Consider the following 21,868-nt stretch of genomic DNA (forward strand, 5'->3'; position numbering starts at 1 on the left):
TTTTCTCAACTGGGCAGGAGGATGGTGATCTGAAAGTGGAGGAATTAACATCTGTCCCTTTGTCATGGTCAGATCACTTCCTGCTGAGGTTTAGACTCCTGGCGGCTTTCCCCCTCTGCAAGGGTGGGGAACCTATTAAAATGGTCCACCACCGGAGATTAATGGATTCTCATGGATTCCAGAGGGCTCTGGCGGATTTTCCTGCTGGTATGGCTGGTGCTCCTGTTGAAGCCCAGGTCGCTCTGTGGAATGCAGAGATGACTCGGGCGGTTGACACGATCGCGCCCAAGAGCCTTCTCCCTCTGAGCAGAGCCTGGCCAGCTCCTTGGTATACACCTGAGCTGAAGGCAATGAAGCAAGAGGGGAGACGGCTAGAATGCAGGTGGAGGAAAACTCATGCTGAGTCTGACCGAACACAGGTAAGAGCCCATTATCAAGCCTACTCTGTGGCAGTGAGGGTGGAAAAGAGACAGTTCTTTTCCACCAGCATTGCATCTTCTCAGTGTCATCCAGCGGAGATTTTCCGAGTGGTTCGCGGCATGTTACATTCTGGGCCAGGGAGAGAGACGGTGGAACCCTCGGTGGCACGCTGTGATGAGTTTGCACGGCACTTTGAAGATAAAGTTGCTCAGATTCGTCATGAATTGGTTGTTGTTGTTGTTCAGTCGTTCAGTCGTGTCCGACTCTTCGTGACCCCATGGACCACAGCACGCCAGGCCTTCCTGTCCTGCTCTCTCTCCCGGAGTGTGCTCAAGTTCATATTAATTGCATCGGTGATGCTATCTAGCCATCTCATCCTCTGTCGTCCCCTTCTCCTTTTGCCTTCAATCTTTCCCAGCATCAGGGTCTTTTCCAGAGAGTTTTCTCTTCGCATTAGGTGGCCAAAATATTTGAGCTTCAGCTTCAGTATCTGTCCTTCCAATGAGCACTCAGGGTTGATTTCCTTTAGGATGGACTGATTTGACCTCCTTGCAGTCCAGGGGACTCGTAAGAGTCTTCTCCAGCACCACAGTTCGAAAGCGTCAATTCTTCGGCGCTCAGCCTTCCTTATAGTCCAGCTCTCACAGCCATACATTACTACTGGGAAAACCATAGCTTTGATTAGATGGACCTTTGTCGGCAAGGTGATGTCTCTGCTTCTTACTATGCTGTCTAGCTTCGCCATAGCTTTCCTCCCAAGGAGCAAGCGTCTTTTAATTTCATGGCTACAGTCACCGTCTGCAGTGATCTTGGAGCCCAAGAAAGTAAAATCTGTCACTGCTTCCATTTCTTCCCCTTCTATATGCCAGGAAGTGATGGAGCCAGATGCCATGATCTTAGCTTTTTTAATGTTGAGTTTCAAACCAGCTTTTGCACTCTCCTCTTTCACCCTCAACAAGAGGCTCTTGAGATCCTCTTCGCTTTCTGCCATTAGGATGGTATCGTCTGCATATCGGAGGTTGTTGATAATTCTCCCAGCAATCTTAATTCCGACCTGTGATTCATCCAACCCGGCGTTTCTCATGACGTACTCTGCATATAAGTTAAATAAGCAGGGTGACAATATGCAGCCTTGTCGTACTCCTTTCCCAATTTTGAACCAATCGGTTGTTCCATCTCTGGTTCTTACTGTTGCTTCTTGACCCTCATACAGGTTTCTCAGGAGACAGGTAAGGTGGTCTAGTACACCCATCACTTTAAGAATTTGCCACATTTTGTTGTGATCCACACAATCAAAGGCTTTAGCATAGTCAATAAAGCAGAAATAGACGTTTTTCTGGAATTCTCTTGCTTTCTCCATGATCCAGCGAACGTTGGCGATTTGATCTCTAGTTCCTCTTCCTCTTCGAAACCCAGCTTGTACTTCCGGTAGTTCTCGGTTCGCATACTGCTGAAGCCTAGCTTGTAGGATTTTGAGCATCACCTTGCTGGCATGTGAAATGAGCGCAATTGTGCGGTAGTTTGAACACTCTTTGGCGTTGCCCTTCTTTGGCATTGGAATGTAAACTGACCTTTTCCAGTCTTGCGGCCATTGTTGAGTGTTCCAAATTTGTTGGCATATTGAATGCAGCACTTTAACAGCATCATCTTTTAGGATTTTAAATAGCTCAGCTGGAAGACTGTCATCTCCGCTAGCTTTGTTGTTAGTAATGCTTCCTAAGGCCCACTTGACTTCACTCTCTAGGATGTCCGGCTCCAGTTCAGTGACCGTACTATCATGGTTATCAGGGACATTCAGATCTTTCCTGTATAGTTCTTCTGTGTATTCTTGCCACCTCTTCTTAACCTCATCTGCTTCTGTTAGGTCACTGCCTTCTTTGTCCTTTATCATGCCCATCTTTGCGCAAAACGTTCCCTTCATATCTCTGATTTTCTTGAAGAGATCTCTAGTCTTTCCCATTCTGTTGTTTTCCTCGATTTCTTTGCATTGTTCATTTAAGAAGGCCTTCTTGTCTCTCCTTGCTATTCTCTGGAACTCTGCATTCAGTTGGATATATCTTCCCCTTTCTCCCTTGCTTTTCGCTTCCCTTCTTTCCTCAGCTACTTCTAAAGCCTCATCAGACAGCCACTTGGCTTTCTTGCATTTCTTTTTCTTTGGGATGGATTTTGTTGCTGCCTCCTGAACAGTGTTACGGACCTCCGTCCATAGTTCCTCAGGCACTCTGTCTATCAGGTCTAATCCCTTAAATCGATTCCTCACCTCCACTGTATAAGGGATATGATTTAGGTCATACCTGAATGGTTTAGAGGTTTTCCCTACGTTCTTCAATTTAAGCCGAAATTTTGCAACAAGGTGGTCATGATCTGAGCCACAGTCAGCTCCAGGTCTTGTTTTTACTGACTGTATAGAGCTTCTCCATCTTTGACTGCAAAGGACATAATCAGTCTGATTTCGATATTGACCATCTGGTGATGTCCATGTGTAGAGTCGCCTCTTGTGCGGTTGGAAAAGAGTGTTTGCTATGAACAGCATGTTCTCTTGGCAAAACTCTATTAGCTTTTGTCCTGCTTCATTTTGTACACCAAGGCTATGCTTGCCTGTTATCCCAGTGATTTCTTGACTTCCTACTTTAGCATTCCAATCCCCGATGATGAAGAGGACATCTTTTTTTGGTGTTAGTTCTAGAAGGTGGTGTAGGTTTTCATAGAACCGATCAACCTCAGCTTCTTCGGCCTCAGTGGTTGGGGCATAGACTTGAATTACTGTGATGATGAATGGTTTGCCTTGGATTCGTACTGAGATCATTCTATCGTTTTTAAGATTGTACCCCAGTACTGCTTTTCCCACCCTTTTGTTGACTATGAGTGCTACTCCATTTCTTCTAAGGGATTCTTGCCCACAGTAGTAGATATGATGGTCACCTGAATTAAATTCGCCCATGCCTGTCCATTTTAGTTTGCTGATTCCCAAGATGTCGATGTTCAATCTTGCCATCTCATGTTTGACCACCTCTAGCTTACCTTGATTCATTGACCTTACATTCCAGGTTCCTAAACAATATTGTTCTTTACAGCATCGGATTTTCTTTTCACCACCAGACACATCCACAGCTGAGTGTCCTTTCGGCTTTGGCCCAGCTGCTTCACTCTTTCTGGCGCTACTTGGAAATTCCCTCTGCTCTTCCCCAGTAGTATATTGGACACCTTCTGACCTGAGGGGCTCATCTTCCGGCGTCATATCTTTTAGCCTTGTGATACGTTCCATGGGGTTTTCTTGGCAAGAATACTGGAGTGGGTTGCCATTTCCTTCTCCGGTGGACCACATTTTGTCAGAACTCTCTGCCATGACTTGTCTGTCTTGGGTGGCCCTGCACGGCATAGCTTATGGCTTCACTGAGTTACGCAAGCCCCTTCGCCACAACAAGGCAGTGATCCATGAAGGGGATTGGACACCACGATTAATGCAGTTCCATTGGTAGAGGCGTTCAGAGCACCATCTGGTCCAGTTTTATTGGATGAGTTTCAGTTACTGAGGCCTGAGGATGCGGACAAGGTGCTTGGCCAAGTCCGATCGACCACTTGTGTGCTTGACCCAAGGGGTCAATCCTTCATGGCTTATTAAATCAAACAAGGAGGGGATGTCTGGCTGGGTCCAGGAGGTTGTAAATTCCTCCTTGAGAGAGGGAGTGGTGCCTGCCGCTTTAAAAGAGGCGGTAATTAGACCACTCCTGAAAAAGCCTAACCTGGACCCAGAGGATGTTAATAATTACAGGTCAGTGGCCAACATCCCCTTCCTGGGCAAGGTGCTTGATTGTAGGACAGCTCCAGGCACTGTTGAATGAAATGGATTATCTAGATCCATTTCAATCGGGCTTCAGGCCTGGTTTTGGAACGGAAACTGCCTTGGTCGCCCTGTGGGATGACCTCTGCCAGGAGAGGGACAGGGGGAGCGCGACCCTGTTGATTCTTCTGGACCTCTCAGCAGCTTTCGATACCATCGACCATGGTATCCTTCTGGATAGGTTGTCTGGGTTGGGAGTTGGAGGCACTGCACTACAGTGGTTCCGCTCCTACTTGGATGGCCGATTCCAGAAGGTGGTGCTGGGGGATTATTGCTCTGTGCCATGGCAATTGTGCCATGGGGTTCCACAGGGCTCTATTTTATCCCCTATGCTGTTTAACATCTACATGAAACCGCTGGGGGAGGTTATCCGGAGGTGTGGGCTGAGGTGCCATCAATATGCGGATGACACCCAGCTCTACCTCTCTTTCTCATCAAAACCAGGTGAGGCAGTGGCTGTTCTGAATCAGTGCCTGGGCACGGTAATGGACTGGATGAGGGCCAATAAACTGAAACTCAATCCAGACAAGACAGAGGTACTGTTAGTGGGTGGTTCGTCTGCCCAGCTAGGTGATATTCAACCTGTTCTGGAGGGGGTTGCACTCCCCCTAAAGGATCAGGTTCGTAGTTTGGGGGTGCTCTTGGATCCAGAACTGTCACTTGAGGCACAGGTGAACTCAGTGGCATGGAGCACTTTTTATCAGCTGAGCCTGGTATACCAACTACGCCCTTACCTGGACAGAGATAGCATAGCTACAGTTATCCATGCTCTGATAACTTCTCGTCTGGATTACTGCAATGCGTTATATGTGGGGCTGCCTTTGAAAACGGTCCGGAAACTTCAGCTGGTCCAAAATAGGGCAGCAAGACTGTTAACAGGGACTGGCCTGCAAGCTCATATTATGCCACTACTTTTCCAGCTGCACTGGCTGCCAGTCCATTTCCGGGCCCGATTCAAGGTGCTGGTGTTAACATTCAAAGCCCTTAACAGCTTGGGGCCAGGTTATCTGGAGGATCGCCTCCTCCCATGTGTGCCTGCCTGGACCTTAAGATCATCATCAGCGGCCCTTCTCCGTGAGCCCCTGCCAAAGGAAATGAGGCCGGTGGCTACTAGGAGGAGGGCTTTTTCTGCTGTGGCACCCCGGCTCTGGAATGAGCTCCCTAGTGAGGTTCGCCTGGCACCTACATTGTATTCCTTTCGGCACCAGGTGAAGACCTTTTTATTTTCCCAGGCATTTTAGCATTTTTTAGCTTTCTAAATTTTTAGCTTTGCTGTTTTAAATCTGTATTTTAAACTCCTGCACTGCTGCTAGGTTTTATTGTGGTTGTATTGTTATATTGTGATTTTAATGCTCTATATATTTTAAATTGTTTTATTGTGTGCTGTTTGGTTTTAATTTTTGTGAACCGCCCAGAAAGCTTCAGCTATTGGGCGGTATAGAAATGAAAATAAATAAATAAATAAACGACATGAAAGATGTTGTGTGTTTTCCGACCACACCTCCAAAATGATTTGGCATATTGTCTAAGAAATTGTATCACCGTAATCCTGAAATTCCTCAGAAGGATAACACTGAAGAAGAAACGAATAAGTGGCATGATCCTTCAGCACATAGAAGCAAAACATTCTGAAGTGACCTACTATATACAAAATTGGACAGACAGATAGGACAGGCTTGCATGTCACTTAAGGCTTTCTTCACACAGAGCTTTCACCTTGCTATTAAGATGGCTCTCTCACGGAAGTTTGTGGGCTCTTTACATGATGCTGTGAACCTCCAGGGCATCTCCTGCACTAAATGCCCTTTGTTCCGTTTTTAAATAGATCGCAGATAGTGAGCTATCAAATTACCCTGTTGCGTTCCGCTTCAGTTCCCTCCGTGAAAAGAGGAAAAGTGGCAAGAAGAGGAGCGAGAACAAGGAACGTTAAGGAAGACTCAGATAAAGGAGAGAAGAAGGGAGAAAGGGGAGGGGGAAAGGAAGCGAGTAAAAAAGGGAGTCGTTGTGATCCTGCATTTAAAACAGAAGCAGAAAGCCCCATTTTAAATGCAAGATTTTAGGCTGGTGTAGAGATGCTCTAAGCCATGGTGGTCTATGAGCTACTCACAGTAGCTTATTTGGGAAATAAGTTGCTGTGATCCCTTACATGAACAAACAAATAAGCTACACAGAGTAGGGTTTTTCCCCCCTCCTTGCTCTGTAGTCCTCCCGCCTGGCCAAGATGGTATCCCAGCTTCCTTTGTGCTGGATACCATTCTCCGCCGCCCCTTGAGCAGCAGCTACATCACGTTCTGCTCTCTGATTGGCTGGCTGCATGCTAGGGGGCATCTTCCGTCTTTGCCTTGTCACTGCCGATCTCACCCCAGCATCGATCCTTACCTGCTTCCCAGCACCCCACCGCCATCACCCCACCCAAGCTGCAGTGCTCCCTACCTCTTCTTGCACCGCCCTTTCCCCCTGCCTGCCCGAACCAAAAAGGGGGTAGAGGTTCTAATCTCTTGGAAATTTGCAGGAACGGGACAAAGTTTCATATACAGGTCCCCCTTGTAGGGAGGCACCCGAGCACAACCAAAACCCTGTGTGATTACAGACACGTGCGAGTGAAAGCACCTTTGCACCAAAAAGAGGGTGGTGGCTCTAAACCCTTGGAAACTTGCAGGAATGGGATGAAATTTCATACAAAGGTTCCCATCATGGAGAGGCATCCAAGGCAGAACTAAAACCCTGTACAGCTATGCCTCTCCATGGGAAACGTGGGGGTATGACGCTTTGGAAGTTTGCAGAGTGCACCGCCGAGGGAGGGGTGAGAGCGGAGATGGACGGAAAGCGCAATGTATTGCTAGGCAGATCTCGGAAACAGAGAGTGCCCAAGAGGAGCAGAGTGCCTGCAGTGGTTTTGACTGCTCTTGCCAGGCGACTCTGCAGGCGATCTGTTTAAACCACTCTGGAGCGCCAGACAACACGATAAGCTATGATGGTTAAAATAAACCATGGCTTATCAGACCATGGCTTATCAGTATGGCTTATTTTGGCTAAATAAACCACCGTGGTTGGGGAAAACCTCTCGCAGACGACACAATAAACCATCATGGCTAATTCCAAAAAATAAACCATCATAGCTTATCATGTTGTGCGCACCCAGTTGTAGTTACATGGTCCTGCCTTTAACACAAAGGAGCATTACCACCTCTCTTTTTTTTACCTTCAAAAAACAGCGCTAAGGAATAGGGCACTCAAAAACTACCCAGTTGTGAATTGCCAACTATGGCATCAGCAAGTGCAAACCTCTACTAGCTGTCAAACCAACTTCACATGGCATTCGTTGTTTGCAGATGGTTATTGCTCATATTTAAACCTGGGGTGCTTCCAGACAGAGGACTCCTTGCACTACCAATCAAAAGCCAATATGTAGCTATTCTGTCTTTTCCTCCTTAACAGATATTTTTCTGGTAAGAAAAAGACAGAAGCAGCAATGGGAAAAGATGGTGTGTGTTTTTTACAAATTGAAGGCAACCTCATCTGGACACCCTGTAGAATTCCATGAATGAAGCAGGGCGATTGCACAATAAAAGCCTCATCTGGAAGCACCCTTTAGTAATCCTGTAGTTACAGGCTACAGTCCAAAGACATAACATGAGTAACTTTTCATGCCATGGGTCTTTATTCTCCTCGAACAGCAGTCTGTTTCTGAAGACAAGGAAACTTCCAGAGCAATCTTTGATAGAACATGTGAAGACAAGAGCAATTGCCCAGCTGACTGAAGAGTACTGGTTGGTTAGGCCTGTGTTATCTGACAACCCTGGTGCTGAAAACAAAGTTTATAGTGCTAAAGCACAAAAGGGAAATCAGTGGTTCTTTCATTTTTGCTTTTATAAGACAAAACCGATGTGAAGCTGAGGGATATGAGCATGAGACCTTGCAAACACTTTAAAACTGTTTTTAAAATACTAAATCATAGCTACACTTGTAAGAAAACAGATGGTTTAAAGGTTTCCATTAATAACTTCTATTTTCCAACATGAAGAACTTTGGAGAAACATCCTGTTCAGACTGAAATGTTTCACTGCTACCATAAGCTGTTGAGACATCCATGCCATGCAGGTCTGGACCAAAATAATATATGACCCATATTATCTTGGGGCGTAGGTGTATGTATGTGTGTTTAGCCAGTATTGGAAATAAATAATATGTTCAAAGTAGCCAGAGTTCACTGTGATGGGAGGCAGGGAGGGCTTCCTTCCTTTGCAGTCTGCCACCAGCAGAGCAAAAGGGAGTAAGGCAGACACCCCTGCAACAAGACCAGGGAATCTCTCCCCCACCCTTCCTTCACCCATTCATCACAGCACTGATAGTGTCAGCTGGCACCTCTTGGGCTTTATGGTGGTCCTGATGGCCTTTGACAAGAAAGGACACCACAACAGAAGAATAGCAGGACCAAATAATAAATAATGTAGGTTATACGCAGTGTAGGTCAGTAGTATTGTACCCATGTTACAAATATTGAGGGGGACAAACACACACGCTTTAGCCTAAAGGCTGCCTGAAAGACTGCCTTCTCCCATACGAGCCTGCCTGGTTCTTAAGATCTTCGAGAGCCGCCCTCCTTTCGAGACCACCGCCTTCAGAGGCGTGTTTGGTGGCAACACGAAAGAGGGTCTTCTCGGTGGCTGCTCCCTGGCTGTGGAACTCCCTGCCAAGGGAGGCTAGGTTTGATTCCTCTCTGCTGTCCTTCCACCGGCAGGCAAAGACCACTTTATTCAAACAGACCTTTGATGTGTAAGTGGGCCTGTTGGATTGGCAGCTGTTTTTGCCCTGCTATTGTTGCACATTTAATTATGTTTAATGTATTTGTTTTATTATTATCAAGTTTTATTAGTGTTTGTAAGCCACCTTGAGTGGCATTTTTGGTAGAAAGGTGGGCTACAAGACAAACAAACAAAACTAAAACATATATAGAGATAGAGAGATAGCGATGTTCTTGTTCTCAGCCTAAGGGGTATGTCTACCCCTGCCCTCATATCTGCAACATGGGTACAATCCACTTTGTGACGGTGATTCTCTATAACAGCTACTAGTATGCACAGCCTAAATGTCCAGCTGTAACACCATGTTCAGTAAAGTTAATTGTTCACTGAGGCAGCATCTCCCATTTATCTTCCCATCAAAGAAATAGACTATGCAGCATTAATATTTTCTCCCCTGCCCTTTTCCAGGAGCCCATCAGATGACTCCCACTCCTAAATCACAGACAGGTTTACATCCCTGGAAAACTCTCTCATATTCCATTTAGCTACGTTACTATAGGACTTTCCACCTGCATTTTGAACAGACAAATGGAAGGAGCAGAATTAAACAAGTTAATCATTAGTAGGAGCGGGTAATTGCATGGCCACCCAGGGTTTCCTTCAGCACATTGTTTTCCTATAAATGCATGAATTTCTCCCAGAGCTACTTCTGCAGCTTCCGGCTCTAGAGGAACAAGATGAGTTGTATGGATGATTTAGGCCTAGCGGTGAGGAAACGCATAAAGCACAGATGGGGGACAAAAAAGAGGATACCGATTTGCATCATATTTGAATATGCTAATTTATATGGATTGATGCACATTTAATTCTGTAAATTCTATAATTTTAATAGAAATACAATGCACCTCCCCACACTGCAACCGGGTGACCTGTGCCCAGTCTGCTTTCCAGGTGCTAACTGTTGATGGGCAACTTCAAGGCCCCTGCTGCAGTCCCTTCTGATGGTTCTTTATCTTTAAACCAGACTTGGACTGAACAGCCCTTGAAACGGAGGACACTTTCAAACAGAGGACTGTCCTCTCTGAAGTATGACATACGGCCACCCTAAGTACAGAGGCTGGTTTTGGAAATGCTTCTTGAGGCAAATCTGAATGTTAACAGAATAAGGGCGCAATCCTATGCATGTTTAGACAGAAAAAAGTCCCACAATTTCTAGCATGCCCCAGCCAGCCACACTGGCTGGGGCATGCTGGAAATTGTAGGACTTTTTTCTGTCTAAACATGCATAGGATTGCGCCCTTAGCTAACTATTTTCTTCAACTTGGGATCCACATCTATAATTATGGCCATGTTATATTTCTTCTCCAATATCCTTCTTCAGAAAAAAAAAAAAAGGATGAGTCTTTCCTTAAAAAATCTAGATACATCATAAGAAGCTGCCTTATGCCAGGTGTATCCATCAAGCCTATTACTGTCAACTCAGACTGGCAGTAGCTCTCCAGGGTCTCAGGCAGACAGGGTCTCAGGCAGTTCTACTCTGTCTTTCGATCGATCAAACAATCTCCAGGGTGGCTTGCAAAAGACTATATGAAGGCTATGTCTTTGCTTGTGTTGCATTTTTAATGCATTTTTAATGTATATTCAATATATTTTTATGAGATGGTGATTTTTAATTGTTGTAAGCTGCCCTGAGCACAGGCCTTAAAAGGGCAGAATAGAAATCGCCATATAAATAAATAAATTGAGACAAGAAATGCAGCTCAAGATGGAATGCAGTTTCTGGCTCATTGCTCAGTGATGAGGCAGCTAAGAGAGATGCTGAATATGTGTCTGGGAAGGGGGGGCAGGATGTAACATGATGTTTTCTGGTGTTCCTGTTATTGCTATCATTATGGGCTTCTCCACACAAGGCTTTTTATCCCATAATGTACCGCAGCTTCTGCTTCTGGATTTGTTGGATTAAGATTGGCTCCTTAGATGGGCTGACATGAGCTTTTTTTCTGGGACTACCTTTGTCTGCAAATTCTAAATATTTTATTATACAGCCACTGGATGGCGCTGTGTTATAGCAGAACTGTACAATTTCACATGGCCATTAAAATGGATTAACATTACTGCATTACCCCCTGTCTTTTTTAAACCAGGATAAAGGTCAGAAATCACAGGAAATGCCCTGGAGATTGACAACATCATGTAAAGGAACCATGAACTTCTGTGAGTAACCAATCATGAGCATACAATAAAAGCCTCATACAGAAATGCTCAAAGGGCCAATATACCAAAGACACATCCAGGACGGATTAAAAGTCATCATGTGCTGCCAAATGCCTGGGAAAAGAGATCGGTCTTAACCTGGCACCTCAAAGATAATAATGATGGCGACAGGCAGACCTCATCTGGGAGCTTGATCCACAGATAGGGGGCAACCACTGAAAAGGCCCTCTCCCTCGTTGCTGCCTTCCAAGCTTCCCTTGGAGAAGGCACACGGAGGTTTTTCTATCACCTGTGATTTTACGTCCTTTTAACTGGAGATGCCAGGGACTGGACCTGGGGGCTTCTGGATGCAAAGCATGGCCGCTGCGCCTGAGCTACAGCCCCTCTCCAGTCAATGCAAGACGCATGAGAGTGGGCAAATTATTCAGAAACGTTCTTCCTTACCTCGCTTTCAATCCCTGTAATAATACAGTGTTTATGAAGCATCTTACTAAGCACTCAAAGCACTTGATACACATTGCCTCAATACTTCCTACACCTCTGTAATGCAGGTAAGCATTATTATCTCCATGACAGATAGCAGCAGGAAAGCACCTTCTGAAACCATCCCGAAAGTTCATAGCTGAGTTAGATTTGAACCAGAGACTCTCGTCACTTAGCTCATGCTCCTAAACCCGACACTACCTTTACACTTGTTCCCTCAAGTTTTCAAACTTGCCTTTTTAGTCTTGGACTGCCTTCCCCTCCAGATGTGTTGGATGACAAATCCCATCATCCCCAGTCAGCACAGCCCATGGAAGTGAGGGCTGGGGTTGCCAGGAGTTGCAATCCAACACATCTGGCAAGCGCCAGGTTGTGGGAAGGCTGTTCTACCATATTCTTGTTTCTTTGAAAGCTGACATTCCTATATAAGCAACTAGAAAGCTACACATGCTTCATAGGCCTCATTTTCTCTGTCTCAGATATACAGCCCTTCCAAACATCACTTTTTTTCCCAGGCGAAGCTTTTCTTTAATCAAAAACACGTGTGAACATGCACAGCAGTACAAAGAATGTCTGCTTGGCTGAATCTACACATAATACTGCTAGTACTGCTATACTGAGTACTGCTGGCTCCAGTCCCAACCTTTGTATCAAAATCTACCTACTAGATAGTTCTGTTGCTATAAACATTTGCTTTGTTTTCTTCCCTCCTCCAACATGTAGATGACGTCTTCCAATGGGAGGGGTAATGTCTTAAGAAGCCCTTAGCTTAATGTTGTCTGTATTGTCTGTATTTCATTTATTTATTCCAGAAAAGTTTTATACCACTTCTCATTTTTTTAAAAATCCCAAAGCAGTTCACCAAGTAAAATCATAAGAAAATGCAATAAAGCCAGCCAATAAAACAATAAAACAGTAAAATGTCTCATTAATTAATGAGATGTAGCTGCCAATGCTAGCAGTCAGGAAAACACCCGAGCAAACAAATATGTCTTTAGTTGTCAGCAGAAACTAGGAGCTTGCCTGACCTCGATGAGATCATGCCACATGGTGAGTGCCACACGGGAGACGGCCTTCCCTCAACCCATGGCCACATGTGCATCATTAGGCTGTGGCGCTGTAAGCAAGGCCTCCTCCTCAGAACGTAAAGACCAGGGTGGCTTATACGGGAAAAGGGGGATTCTTAGATAAAAACTGTTAAAATTACTATATTTATATTCCAATTTTCTTCCATGATGGAACTCACTGTAACATACATAGCGGTCCCGGGCAATTTCACATCTAGGCACTACACGAACCTAAGTCTGCTTAGCTTCAGCAGCGTTGCTACATCATGAGTCTACAGACCACACCTGGGATCTGTGCTCTATAGTTACAAAATGCCCTAATCAGGCGTTATCCTCTCACACAGTTAACATTGTCTGAAGGGGAGAGCAGGCTCTGCCCCCACCTCGGCCTTGCCAGACCTACAGATCGGAATGGTCTAAAGAGGGGGGTAGTCTGCTCTGCATGCATTGATTCCCCCCATCCTGTAGAACCCTGTTCTTTCAGGATTCTAAATCATGGAAGGAATCTATGCTCCCCTCTTCAGACCTTCCCTAATGAGCGGGAAGGGAGGTGGGTCTGGAGTGGAAGTGATGGTGGCAATGGGGCCAGAGGGAAGGACCTGTTCTCCCATCTCATGAAGTTAATTGCACGATGGGAGAACACACACATAGGCTTGTAGCCTGCATTCAGTGTATAATACTACTATACTTCCCTTAAGTCCCTATCAACTAGAATTCTATCTTCCACATCCTTACCCTTGGTACGTGATATTTCTGTGCCTACAAGAGAATTCATCTCCTGCATTTTCCAGTTTGCTTTTCTTTGCATGCCATAGGAAAAAGTGGCATGGTTTGCTGACATCTCACAGGTACTTATGATTCACTCTTGCCCTGTTGTTTTTCAATGCCATTGGTCATAGCATCTTGGTTCTGCAATCACGGTTTCCTTTTGCAATGTACTGCTTACTCTCAGTTTTCCATAATTTACATCATTAGCATTCGGCCTGAGTCCCATGATAACAGCTGATCGTGAATGCTACATCCTTAAGCAGGACCATGACATTGTGTTCATCAAGGTTTTGTCTCTTGACCACACACCATGGGAGTAAATAAGATGGAGGAAATAGCAAGTCTGATTCTAATCTTGTGAGAATTCATTTGCTTCTCACATACTGGTGCCATTTTGCCTTTTAGCTAGAAATAATTCAAGATAAAAATGTTCTCTACTTTGATATATCAGTTTCTTTCAACTGGCTGATGTTGCAATTAGAGATTCGGGGGGGGGGGGTTAACAAATAGGATTTCCTGTGGGTCTTTTTCTACTCAAATCATTTTCTAAAAATGTGCTTCAAGGAGAGCGGCCAGCAGCAAGTGTAAATGCTTACGGCGCACAATATTTTAAGTCTAACCCCTTAATAGCCTTTCCCAACCTGGTGCTATCCAGATGTGTCAGACTACAACTCCCAGCATCCCCCAGCCAGCTGGAGGATGCTGGGAGGAAAGGGTTCATGGGATTTGTACGAAGTTTTGTTTGTTTTAGAAAACTTAGCTTTGTGACAACTTACTGTTCCGAGATCTACAATGAAGCAGTCTCCTTTGTTGAAGCTGTCCCAGCTAAGAGGAACTTCTGTGGCTCTAATCACCCTCCGACCTTTGATATGCAGAAGTCTCCGTGCGCTTAGGTCATTTGTGATGACATGCTTAAAACCTGAGGCAACACCACCTGCCTAAGTGAAGAAAACGACAAATGTTTAGTTGGTTTGTGTGGTCAACCATATAAGAAAACCTAGACCTTTGCTACATGCGCAGTAGCAGTTCAGGTACCCCACCAAACCATGTTTGCACTAACCACAGAGTTCAGAATCCATGCCATGGTTTGAACGTTAAGACATACAACAAGTCAGCTGTAGTTTAGAGATGCCTGTCTGCTTCTGTTCTTCAGCTTCTCAGCATTAGTTTGTACAGTGTGCTTTTTTCCGTGCCAGCAGGTTATTAAGATTTTTCATTATCTATAACAACAATCAGGGCCAAGGTAAATATTACTTTAAAGATGTTGCTAGCAGCTACACCTTTTTTCATTTTTTCTCTAGAGTAAGTGCAGGGCCCCCAATCTGCAGTGGGACCCTGGCGGGGAGGAAGAGAGGGCTTTAACCCTTTTCCCCTGATGAAGTCCTGATCCAGATCAGACCCCCCATGCCTGCAATTTATATTGCAAATAGTGATCCATTAAAGCAAACTGAGCACTATTTTGCAGTATAAGTGGCAGGTGTGGGGTCTCCAATCCAGTTCAGGCCATAGTGGTTAAAGCCCCCCTACCCACCACACCAAGATACCAATCTGGACCAGGCCCCCTGTACTTACCCTAGTATAAAAATGAAAAAAAAACAGATGTAGCTGTTGGCAGTGCCAACAGAAATGGAATCTCCAAGACTCAAGAGGTTCAGCATGCTCAGGGACCCTGAGATGGTACAGAAGTTTAAAAAACACTTTAGAAAAACCTTAATGAGACCAAACCTCCCCAGAACAGCTTCCCGATTTAGTCGTGGCTCATGCCAAAGGGAGGAGGGAAGGGGTTGCATGCATGGGCAAAAGGTACAAGCAGATCTTGGCTTAACAAGCTGAGATACAACCATCTGAATGCAGTCACTGTTTCGGCAACAGCACAGTCCCAAACCTACTTTTGCCAAGACAATGGAAAGACAGGATGAGGTGCTGCTTGCAAAGGAGGATTGATGTGGAGGGATTTATTTATTATTACATTTATATCTTGCCTTTATTCCTCTTGCAAGGAACCCAAGGCAGCTTATATGGTCCTCCTCCTTTCCATTTTATCCTCACAACAACCCAGTGAGGTAGCTTAGACTGAGAGTCAGTGACTGACCCGAAGTCACCCAGTGAGTTCCATGGCTGAGTAGGGACTAGAACTCAGATCTCCCGAGTCCCAGACCAACACTCTAACCACTACACCACACTGGCTCTCAGGATGCTCATCCCATGGCTGCAATTTTCACCTCTCTTGACTAAACCACTTTTCCTCTAGCCAGGCATGGGGGAGTGGGATTTGCATGGAAGAATCAGTGGCTAGGGAAGGGTCACACACCATTCCTACTGGCCAATTATCTCCTGCAAGTGCTCCCCAAGCCTGACTGTAGTGTTACAAAGGAAACACAGAAGTCGTTTTCACATGAACCTGCATAGAGAGCAGAGTTGGACTGGGCACAGTCCTGCTCTTTCCTGTACCACAGTCAGTGTAACATCTGAAAGGGGCTAGGGTTTGTTCAGTTCAGTTCAGCTGTCCTCTGGGTGCAGGGGTGGGCAACTTGTGGCCCTCCAGAAGTTTTGGACTACAACTCTCATCATCCCACACCACTGGCTACGCTGGCTAGGGCTGATGGCTAGGGCTGAGTTTTAGCACAAAACATCTAGGGGGCCACAAGTTGCCCACCCCTGCTCCAGTGGTTTCAAAGGACTTGTGCCTGGTGGCTTGTCCTTGTTCTCAGCACCACCAATTACATTAAATATTTGAATCAATAGACAAAACTGACTTTGGGCATGAGTAAAGGCATGAAACACATATTATAGTGACAATGATTGAGAATTTCTAGTGTTGCTTTACATGCAACGTGTGCTTTTTGCATCATTTCCATGCATTCAGCAGAGTTTGTGTTCCCAACAGATTATATCCAACGTTGGTATAATTTAGCCTTCCCCAGCCTGGTGTATTCCAGACGTTTGGGACTTCCAACTCCCAACATCCCCACATATCATAGGCAATGGTCAGGAATGGTGGGAGATGTAGTCCAAAGCATCTGGAGGGCACCAAGTTGCGGAAGGCTGTAGCTGATGCACAATCAGGGCATATCAAGGTAAGAACATAAGAAGAGTGATGCTGGATCAGACCAAGGGCCCATCTAGTCCAGCATTATGTTCACTCAGTGGCCAACAAGCTGCCCACGGGAAACCCACAAGCAGGACCTGAGTGCAACAGGACCCTCCCACCCATGTTCCCCAGTGACTGGTGTACACAGCCTTTGAAACTGGAGGTAGCATAGAGCCACTGGAACTAGTAGCCATTGAGAGCCTTCTCCTCCAGGAATTTGTCTAACACCTTTTAAAGCCATCCAAACTGGTGGCCATCACTACATCTTGTGGTAGCGAATTCCATACTGTGCTTTTTGCTAGTGCTTCCTTTTATCTGTCCTGAATCTCCCACCAATCAGCTTCATGGGATGAGTCCAGGTTCTAGTATTTTGAGAGAGGGAGAAAAACATCTCCCTATTCACTTTCTCCACACCATGCATAAGTCTGTACACCTCTATCATGTCTCCCCTTACTCACCTTTTTTCCAAGCAAAACAATCCCAGCTGTTGTAAGCTTCCCTCATAGGGAAGTTGCTATCATTTTCTAGAGAAGACTTAGACTTAGGACCCTAGTAATATTTATAGGGCAGTGGGACTGGTTGGGTAACACCCTCACCACATATAATCCCTCCCACCACCCCCGGTGTGAACTCTAAAGAAAATGGCAAAAGAAGCCAGTTGTGGACAATGCTGATTGGCTGGAGCCAGCCACAAACCCTCCTCCTCAATCCCAGTTCCCAGAGCAGTTTTGCATAAGAGGCCACAGACTCAAGAAAAGTATTGTGAATACAGCCACAGTTAGGGCCAGAGTATTATGAAGAACAGACAGCCCCACGTATGGCCATGTTCAGTTGGGAACCAGAAGTGTCCACAACAGCTTCATTGTCTACGTTTGGACAAACATAAGCTGCGATATGAACAAGCCTTTTGATGATGAACACCGCCCTTTCACTCCTCCCTTCACATGAGCAAGCAAACAACCAGAGGCCATAGGAAGCAGCCTTACACCAAGTCAGTCATTTGGTCCATCTAGCCAAGTACTGTCAACACTGACTGGCTGCAGCTGTCCAGAGTTTCAGGCAGGATTTTTTCCTGCCCTACCTGGAGATGCCAGGGATCAAACCTGGAACCTTCTGCATGCAAAGCAGGTGTCTACCACTGAGCTACTGCCCCTCCCCAAACAAATCAGGAAGTATTCCACTTATAGTTTCCCATTTCATCTGACGCAGAAAATGATGATTAGCAGTTTTGGAACAAGTCAGGATATAAACCATGGTTTAAAGTTGGCTTAAAATCCTGCTTGTTCTGAAGCTGTTAACCAACGTTTCCCGGTTCAGACAAAACGGAAAACTATAGTTAAGGGAACACTTTCTGGTTTATTTGCCCACTCACACAAGGGAGGAGCAAAGGGACTGCATGTACAGACAAACGTCTTTTCATATCCTGGCTTATGAAGCCATGATATGATTGTCCGAACTCTCCCACTGAGCCTGTGACTTTTTGGCTGAAGGGATGCAGTGATATGTATATTGATTATGTAAACTGCAACGTCACATTCACAAGGGAAGAACTCACTTCAACTCCTGCTTTTTATGTTAGTGTGACTTCACCCTTACTTCTGCTTTTTGGGTACCCTGTGTGTGTGTGTATGTGTGTGAGAGACCAATTCTAGGAGAAACATCACATAATCACACTATTGCATACCTTATACTTAATGCCACCTTTGAAGTATCCAACAAATTGGGTAGACTCATATCCTTGGATTTCTCGATGCTGCACAGGCTTTCCTCCAAGATAATCATCCATCTGAACCGTAAAGATTGCCGCTGCAGTGCTTTCATCCTGAGTGCATTCTTTTCCTAAAATAAGATGGCATTATCCCATTTAGAAGAGCAAAGCAGTAGAACAGGGGGAGAGACTGTGAATTAAAGGCATGTACTACACAGTTACAGCAGTTTAGATATCATTGCTTCCTCCTAAGGAACTAGGGAGTTCAGTTTGGTGAGGGAGCATGGGAGAATCTATGGAAGCTTAGGAGAAGCACTCTTCAAATAGCTGAAGGGCTGTCACATAGAAGATGGCAAAAACCTGTTCTCTGCTGCCCCCAAAGTCAGGACTGAACATGTTATAGGAGAGTGGATCTCCATTGAACGTTAGGAGAAACTTATTGATGGCAAGAGCAGTTTGACATTGGAGCCAATTACATGGGGGGGAGGCGCTGTCTCTCGCTGGAAGTCTCCAAGGAGAGGCTGCTATCTGTTGGGAATGCTCTAACTCTGGGTTTCATGCATCAAGCATGTTGCTGGACTAGACAGTCCACAAGGCCCCTCCAACTCTGTAATTCTATGGCATCATCCATCCACATATGTCACTGTTGGGAACCTTTTTTTAGCCTAGTTAGCACCTTTTTTTTTCCTTCCTGGAGCAGAGTTTTGAGATGGGATTAAGTGGTAGTTGGCCAGAGTAGCCTGCTAGGAATTTATATACCACATGTACCACAGTCTCCACACTTTTCACCTCTAGCTTGGAAATTGTGGGACCAGACTGAATCTCTTTAGAGCCTGGATTTGTCTTAGCAGCCCCCACTGCTGACCCGTTTGAGGTCATCCAGACTAAGTGGGATGTACTTAGAAAACACTGGTGGGCTGTTGTTGATTAACCTCCTTTAGGAGTATCTGTGCTACCCACCATTCTGAAATGCCATGATTAAGACCGTCCGTGTAAATGAGTGCGCAGCTACACAAAGAGCAAGCAAACAAGCCACGAACACCTGACTTTCCCCACTGAACCAGACTGAAAGTGGGTTCATGTGAAACTGTTATTGTGGTATGGTAAAGGTAACAGAGTGTGAAGAGACCAGGTCAGCCCACATGCTATACCTCAGTTCACCCATTAGGCCGAACCATAGTTAAGAATGCTCAACTATCATTTGGCATGATGTCTGAATTGGTCAACCAGGGTTTGCAACCAGCCAGCAAACTAGAATCAGAAACCAAGGTTTTAAATGGGTTTGCAAACCATGGTTTCAGCTCGCTATATTTTAGCATGATGACTGAACTGACAAAATATAGTTACGGCCATCCCCCTATCTCCAGTGGGTGCTGTAGGCCCAAGAAGGCAGGAATGAAATTATGAAGCAAAGTGCTGGGAGAATAGAAAGCTAAAGCAGTCAAGGAGCGTCAAACCATGGTCTGCCTTCTGTCCGTTTTGAAAATTAATTCACGATTTGGGTTCTAAACTATGGTTAGTGCAAGCCATGGTTTGGTATAATGTCTGAATTGAGCCTGTCAGGTGGTTCAGATATCATGCCAAATGATGGTTTGGCATTATGTGAATGAGCAATGACTGGAGCCTCAGCAATGCACACACCCTCTTCCCCCAGCATTGGGTGATTCCCCCATCTCTTACCCTAGTTTGAGGGAAACCACAGTGTGCCAATTCATCCAGGTAGGCAAACTATGGTTTGCACTTTCCTCCAAACCAGGGTCAGAAACCAGGGTTTGACATTATGGATTCTTCCAGATGGAGGGCTCTTAGCGCTACCAATCAGAAGGCATTGTGCAGCTATTCCATCTTTTTTTTTCTTAACAAATTTTCAGCAGTACGAAAAAAGACAAAAGTGGTGGTGGAAAAACACAGGAGGGTTACGCATAGAAGATGGTGTCATCCGGACCCCCAATAAAATTTGTGAATTTTTATCGTGCAGGTCAATGGCACAATAAAAGTCTCATCTGGAAGCACTTTATGTTTGAACTATCCCTATAATGGTAATGGGCAAATTCTATTATATTCTCTATTCTATTCTATTATCTATTATATTCTATTATCTTTTCGTCTTCAAAGAAGTTCAGTTTGAACTCTACCAATTTGGGTCCTACTGAACTGAGTGCTATAGCATTCTTGATGTCTGCATCCCCATGTGAATGCAGAATTATCCACCCAAATCTAATTTAAAGCGTCATTTAGATGCTCTGCCCGCACTTTAGAAATACTGGCGATGCACGCTTCCAATATAATGTTTAATCACAGTGCTAGTTATCATTTCCCACCACACGCAGCCAAAGTAATTATCAGCAGCGCCAGTGCTGTGCTTTGCCTGTTGCAAAGAAGCGGCATCTGATGAAACAAGAAAATAAAGAAATAAAATTCTTGATCTCGAAGAACTCTGTCCAACCACAGCTGGAAATGAAAAATAGCAGAGACAGCTCTTCAGCTGGACTGTTTCCCTGTCACTCATGGATGCAGAAGCGCACACAGTTAACTAGAGAAGATTTACACAGCTCTGGGTATTCTGCTGATATGCCTCTGCTATAGATCATAGGAGACACATGAAACCTAATACCACACAACACGGTACCGAGGGTGGGAAAATTCATTAGCAAAAACACTAGCTACTCAGACTTGCCAACAGCCTCCAGGGCTTTCGGCAGAAAAAGGAGTTTACCAGATTTCATGTGCACATCACTCATTTGAACATACACCAGGCACTGAGACTCTCGGTGGTTCTCATTCTGCCACCCCCAGGCAATACAATTTATTTTATTTTTTTTGCCAAGCATAATCTGAATTACCCAGATACACTGGCGTCAATGTCTGCTACCAGCTAAACATCTACGGGTGGCTAAGCATAGGCTCTCGCCCAGAGTGCAGCCACATAGCGGGCACAGGTGAGATTCAACTGACATGCTGTTTACTACCAAAACAAACCACACCCACTTGAACAACCAACCAAAAGAAAATGGTGCCACCACAGTTACCGACTGCCATAGGTCAGGGCCTGAGTCGCTTGAGGATCCCGAACGCCAACTACCCTGCCGCACCCATAAGCACTAAACTTTTTTTTTAAGGACTGTGTACTTAGAAGTTGTCAGAGCACGTGGGGACATAGTTTCATTTCGTTTACTGAGAGCCAGTATGGTGTAGTGGTTCAGGTGTTGGACAAACAGCAGAGAGACCCAGGTTCCAAACCCTACTCTGCCACAAAGCTTACTGTGTAACTTGGGCCAGTCATTCTCTCTCAATCTAACCTACCTCACAGGGCTGTTGTGAGGATAAGGAGGAGAGAACCATGTGTGTCTTAGAGGAAGAGTGGGATAAAAATATAATTTAAAAAAAAAAAAAACAGGCCTGTATAGGAATCCCACCATCTGTTTTAGAAAGAAGCCTTCTTCCTTAATTCTTAAATTCTCACTCTGGACACTGTCTGCATGTTCTGAGAAGGAAAGTGGAACAACACAGTGACAGCAAAGAGAAGGGGAG

General features: G+C 45.2%; 1 protein-coding gene across 1 annotated transcript in view; it reads right to left on the reverse strand.

Moving 5' to 3' along the window:
* Window positions 1-21,868, reverse strand: part of SCIN (scinderin) — an 89,622-nt gene that overhangs the window by 65,303 nt on the left and 2,451 nt on the right. The window contains exons 2-3 of the mRNA XM_084858669.1: window positions 18,314-18,468; window positions 14,315-14,476 (exon numbers count right to left, since the gene is read on the reverse strand). Coding sequence (XP_084714795.1) covers window positions 14,315-14,476; window positions 18,314-18,468 — 317 coding nt within the window. The remainder of the gene's footprint in view (window positions 1-14,314; window positions 14,477-18,313; window positions 18,469-21,868) is intronic.

Source organism: Heloderma suspectum, chromosome 5, assembly GCF_057233095.1.
Source record: "Heloderma suspectum isolate Gila_16-S chromosome 5, 16-S_ref, whole genome shotgun sequence".
Classification (NCBI taxonomy): Eukaryota; Metazoa; Chordata; class Lepidosauria; order Squamata; family Helodermatidae; genus Heloderma; species Heloderma suspectum.